At 46.4% G+C, this 6,000-nt stretch overlaps 1 protein-coding gene across 1 annotated transcript in view; it reads left to right on the top strand.

The window, feature by feature from the left end:
• Positions 1–963: 963 nt before the first annotated feature.
• Positions 964–6,000, top strand: part of GIPC2 (GIPC PDZ domain containing family member 2) — an 81,083-nt gene continuing 76,046 nt past the window's right edge. Inside the window, exon 1 of the mRNA XM_046022958.1 lies at positions 964–1,337. Within this exon, the coding sequence (XP_045878914.1) occupies positions 1,098–1,337 (240 nt within the window). The 5' untranslated portion in view covers positions 964–1,097. The remainder of the gene's footprint in view (positions 1,338–6,000) is intronic.

Below are 6,000 nucleotides of genomic sequence, written 5' to 3'. Positions count from 1 at the left end.
CACTGCAAAGGTAGGACTTGAAAACAGTGTAAAAGATTTGGGCTTCTGACCACCAGTGAGTGACACCAGATGGGGTGAAAGGCAAGAGCCAACAGCTTAAAAACAGAGATCCTGGGGCGCCTGGGTGGCTCAGTGGGTTGAGGCCTCTCTGCCTTTGGCTTAGGTCATGGTCCCAGGTCCTGGCTGGGATCCAGCCCCGCATGGAGCTCTCTGCTCTGTCGGGAGCCTGCTTCCTCCTCTCTCTCTGTGCCTACTTGTGATCTCTGTCTGTCAAATGAATAAATAAAAATCTTCAAGAAAAAAAAAATAGAGATCCTAAAAATGGTTGAATCTCTATATTGTACACCTGAAACATAACACTATTTGTTAATTATACTGGAATTAAAAAAAAAAAAATCCTAGAAGAGTGAGATCAGTGCAAGGGACAAATAAGAAGAGATTTCTTCCGAGTTTGGAGACCGGAGGTGGGTGTAGTTATACACAGGAGTGGAGAATTGAGAGAGCTCACACACTTAACAGAATGGCTTCAATTTTCTCTGTGGAAAAAGGAGCAGGGTCCTCTGGCACCAATCTCAAAACTTTCCCTTCCAACTCTGCCATGCAGGGTGTGAGGTGCCGAGAAGGCCGATGAAGGTTGACTTCTACTTAAATCCCTATCCCCAGCGGCCCCATCCTTGTGAGCGCCTACCTCAGATTCGTGAAATGCCCCGAAAGCCCACCGTGTTTGTTATTCTAAGACGTGTTCTGTAGCTTCAGCATCTTGAGACTTTTACGGAAATAGAACATTTTTTTCTTTTTTTCTTTTTTTAAGGCGAGGAGAGAAGCCGGGGAGATGAGCTGCGGGAACGGGCCCAACTTTTCTTCTTCCCAGGTCTCCCCGGAGGGAGGGCAGGTGGCCGCTGCTGTCCAGGTGCCCCTCCTCGCGGCAGCGGAGGGGGCCCGGACCTGGCGCGGCTGGGCGGAAGCACCTCTGCCATTGGCCCAGCGGCGGCTTTTACCTGCGCGGAGCCCAGGGCCCCGAGCTCAAAGTCCGCGACATCCTGCCGGAGAGGCAGCCGTCGGCAGTGCAGGTGGGCCCGCGCTCTCGGCCAGGCAAGATGCCCCTGGGGTTGCGGAGAAAGGTGAAAGCCAAGTCCAAGGAGGCCGCCCAGCTGGTGAAGGTCGAGCAGGTGGGCGCGGGCGGCGGCAGTCTCCCAGACCGCCCGCCTCCCACACGCAAGCTGGTTTTCTACACGCAGCTGGCCCACGGCAGCGCCACCGGCCGAGTGGAGAATTTCACCTGCATCCAGGAGCTCTATGCCAAGATCGCGGGAGTGTTCGGGATCTCGGAGTCTGAGGTAAGGGCTGGGCGCCCAGGCTCTGGCGGGCGCACGCGCCCCCCGCCCCGCCCACGTGCCGCACGGGCTTAAACGGGCGGGGGCTGTCGGGGCGGCGCGGCGTCTGCCTGCAGCGCCCCCGGCGAAGTGAGGAGCTGAAAGGTAAGTCCCGGACCGCAGAAAGTCGCGTTCCCCGGGCCCGTGGCTTCTGGGAAACCGGGCGACCTTTCTTCCTCATGCAAATGAATGTGCTTCCCTCGTCCTGGAGTTCCTAGAAGTTCCGGGCATGAGCGCCTCCGCGGAGTGGAGATCTGACTGGGCAAGGTAACACCCTCCGCTTCGCCTGGACTTCACTTTCCTTCCTCTGCTGGGGGTAGCATCTCCCAGGTTAGGGAAGGGAGAGAAAAAGGCCTGCTGAGTGATAGCACACCGAGGTCCTCTTAGCCCCTCAGGTGTGTTGTCTGGCGCCAAACACCAGAGCCCCTTTGGTAGTATTCCCAAGAATTTGATTATACCAAGGGTGCATAACGGAAGAGAATTAGAGCTCACTCCATGGGATGAGTTAACGACGCGGTCAGAGGGGAAAGCGGCTCTAAATTTGACACCCTGTCCTTTAAAAGAGGCTGAACCTCGCATTAATTAGATTGACTGCATGTGCTCCCGGAACCGAAGTTTGCTGTGGGAACGATGTGGAAAGCACTAGTGTGCAGATCTTCACGGGACTGCTCTGTGCTTACCCCAGCGAACTGCAGATGCAAGGGAGGCTAGCCCAAGGAAATATTTTGTCCACATTGGAGGAAAAGCATGAGATGTTGCCCCGGACTCCAGGGAGTGTAGAGAGCTGCTTTTGAATGACACAGAGCTGCACTTGGATTTCTGTTCTTTAATGCTGTTTATCTGGTCTGCGCAAGTAAAACTGAGGTCGCGGCAAAATTCTAAGGGGGAGGTGAGAGAGAGCTTGAAGTGTAACCTTTTGTTCTTTCAGGGTTTCTAGGCACTGAGGGGCAAATCACACACCCATTTTGTGAATGATTTATGTTGACCTGGAGTAGTAACAGTATTTCACGCTCGTATAGGACATTTCAATTCAAAAGGCACTTTCATGGGACTAATGAATGTCCTTTTCTCTAGGAGAGGCAGGTGCATGTAGGTCATTGGGTAGCTAAAGGATAGGATTTGGAGACACCTAGGCCTGGATGTGAGTCCAAGTTCTACCACCTACTGGCTGTGTCGCCTTGAACGAGTTAAACTTCCCTCACTTTCAGCCATGTAGAAAACAGATGAGAAGGGGGGTGCCTGGCTGGCTCAGTTGGTAGAGCCTGTGATTCTTGATCTCTGGTTGGTGAGTTCAAGCCCCACACTGGGTGTAGAGATTACTTAATCTTGAAATACAAAATCTTGAAAAACAAACAGCAACAACAACAAAAACAAAACCCAAATGAGAACGTCTACCTTGAAGGGTTGTAAGGACTGGAGCTCATAAATAAACTTGAGATTGCATGGTACGTGGTCCATGCTTAACAAATTGTTAACTTGGGGCGCCTGGGTGGCTCAGTGGGTTAAGCCTCTGCCTTCGGCTAGGGTCATGATCCCAGGTCCTGTGATCGAGCCCCATGTCGGGCTCTCTGCTCGTCAGGGAGCCGCTTCCCCCTCTCCCTGCCTCTCTGCCTACTTGTGATCTCTCTCTGTCAAAGAAATAAATAAATAAAATCTTTAAAAAAAAACAAAAAACAAAATCAAAAAACAAATCGTTAACTAGTATTACCGATACTTAACAGTTAAGTGAGGAGCTGAGGTACAGAGTAATTGGGCCTTGGCCAAGGTCACATAATTAGCAAGAAAAAATCTGGAATGTTATTCAAACTTGAATCTTCTGGTTTCTAAGCTGAGTGAGCTTATTAACACACTTAACTGACAACTTTAAATGTCTCGTCTATAACCAGGGACTCCAGATTTAGTTGCTTTGTGTTAATAGCCTTCCTCATTATTCTGAGTTCAAGGTGCATGACTTTATTCAATCCACTTAATTCCAGAAAAAAACATTATTTATATCACTGCTTCAGAGAGGAAACAGGCTTTGAGGTTCACAAACTTTTCAAAATTATACATAGTAAGTAACAGAGCCTGGGTTTAAACTCTGGTGTGTTTGTTTTTTGTTTTCTGACTCCAAATTCCATGAACTTCTCTTCTGTATTGCTTCCCAAGTTCTCCAGGGTCTCCGGGATAGCTGGGCAACCATTTTCAGTGTTTTCACTTTCCCACACACTGAATTAGGAGATACAATTTTGAGATAATATAATCCTGCTATATCAAACTTCATACTTTTTATAACTCCAAATATATGTATTGGTACATACTTATACATACTTATGCATGTAACCAACATTGACGTGAGTTTTCTATTTGGATTAAGAATATTTAAGTATATCCGATATAAAGTATTGGTCATCATAGTATAGTATGTCCTAAATATTTCAATTTATTTCAATTCAGTTATTTTGAAACAAGTAACTTATTAAAACCATTTCTCGTGTCATTCCCCCAGCAAGGGAAATTATGGTATAAACTTTTGAGCTATCAGTGGGAACAAAACAAATTTCCCCCCTTTAATTGTTTCAGTAGAGTATTAGCTTAGAATTCCTGCCTTTTTTCTAGAGCAATGGCTTTAGGATTATAAATAGCTCTGTATAGAATTGAATCTTCTTTCCTAAGGGGGAGAGGAAAAAGGAAGGGCTTGGCCTGACCTGATTTCAGGTGGGGCAGATATACCGGGAGTTCATAATGTGCCCATGACTGTACTAGTCATGTAAGTAAGTCTGCAGCATGGTCATTCCATCCTCACCATAGCACCAAGGTTGGGGTTCTTTTCACTTTATAAAGCTAAGTGAGGCTCTGAGAAGTTAAGTAACTTGCCCAGAGCCACAGAGCAGGTATGGGGCAGGGTCAGGATTTGAATGCAGGTTTCCTGGTTCCAAGTCCATTACATTGCAGCTATGAGGTTCTAGGTAACTGCATTCAAATTTCAAATACAAACCCAGGAAAACTTTTTTAAAACAAAGGGTCTTTTCAATTAAAGCCTCAGGCCCCACCACAAAAATATTGCCTCAAAAAATGTTGTTGTGAAACTAATGCGCATTTCACCTATTTCAAGGTCCCTGAAGGAGGAAACTAAGGAATCTATGAATCTAAGCTCTGAATCACTTTCAGGGTGCAGCCTGTGATCATTACCTTGAAACAGATGGCCAATTATGCAGAAATCCCTTTGAGCTGGTACTTTTTTTTTTTAAAGATTTTATTTATTTATTTGACAGACAGAGATCACAAGTAGGCAGAGAGGCAGGCAGAGAGAGAGGGAAAAGCAGGCTCCCTGCTGAGCAGGGAGCCCGATGCGGGGCTCGATCCCAGAACCCTGAGATCATGTCCTGAGCTGAAGGCAGAGGCTTAACCCACTGAGACACCCAGGTGCCCCACAATAATGATATCTTTTGTAGATGTTAACTTTTCCTACTGCTGTGTGAAGAAAGACTAGCTTTTGATGGTGGTAGAAATGAGGAGCATCATTTGTATTTTGAAGGGGGTGGGGAGTAAGAGGGCGAAGTATAGACACTGACTAGAAAGTATGGAAATAAAGATTTTTATGCAATTCTTATATCTCTAAAAATAGCAGAAATTATCAAGTTGGAGGCTCTGTTTACATAGAATTGCTTCCTCGCTGAAATAGTGCATGGGGAGCTGCCTTGTAAAGGTTCCCAGAAACTGCTTCCTTTTGTTTCCAAGTTGCTGGCATCTGCGCTGAGCTCTTGTGAAAGTCAATATTCTGTACTTATGTGGCACTTCTGGAGAACATGAACTGTACTGCGGACTTTATCATTTCCCAGCAATTCAGTTAACTGGCTAGTGGAACCATGCCTTTCTGCTTCACAAATGGGAAATCCAGGAAGACTAGAGCAAAATGAGCTTCACTGACTTGCATATGGTCCCTCCTAGGAACAACAACAAACATACCAAATGAGGGAAATTGGGAATCCAGTGTGAAATTTTACCATTGAGCTATGAGAACTGGAAGCAAGCCCAACAGAACTGAATAAAAGAGTATAAGAGTGAGAAAAGCAGCCCCTGCCATCTGGGAGCTGGCTTGACACTCACAGATTAGGAGCTGGCATTCTCCTTTTGGGCATAAATGGTTTCACAGAACATCAAAATCAGATAAGATCACTCTGTGACTGATGGGGTAGCTCAAAAGTAAAACTACCCTGGGGGTGCCTGGCTGGCTCAGTCGGAAGAGCATGTGACTCTTGATCTCAGGACTGTGAGTTTGAGCCCCACATTGAGTATAGAGATTACCTAAATGAAACTTAAAAATCTTAAAACAGAAACCAAAAACATCACTCTGTAATCATGTCTGGACAGAAACCAAAACATGAACATTGTTCACACCACAAAAATGACCAGATTCGCACCCCTTTCCCCCCAGACCAGGTGACTGATAAAATCACTGTTGTTCCTTCCATAATCCTAGCTTTTAGCTTTGATAACTTGTCCCACCTTAGAGATAGGTTTACTATCTAAGATAGTCCTAGAATTACCCCCCCTCCTGATGCTAACCTATCCAGGGCAAACCCATGTTTCCTTGCACATACTCCCAAGTCCTTTCTTTCTTTCTTTTTTTTTTTCCCCCCAAGTC

The sequence above is a fragment of the Meles meles genome, chromosome 1, assembly GCF_922984935.1.
Source record: "Meles meles chromosome 1, mMelMel3.1 paternal haplotype, whole genome shotgun sequence".
NCBI lineage: Eukaryota > Metazoa > Chordata > Mammalia > Carnivora > Mustelidae > Meles > Meles meles.
Note: the sequence above shows the minus strand (reverse complement) of the source record. Positions and strands in the feature narration are given on the sequence as shown.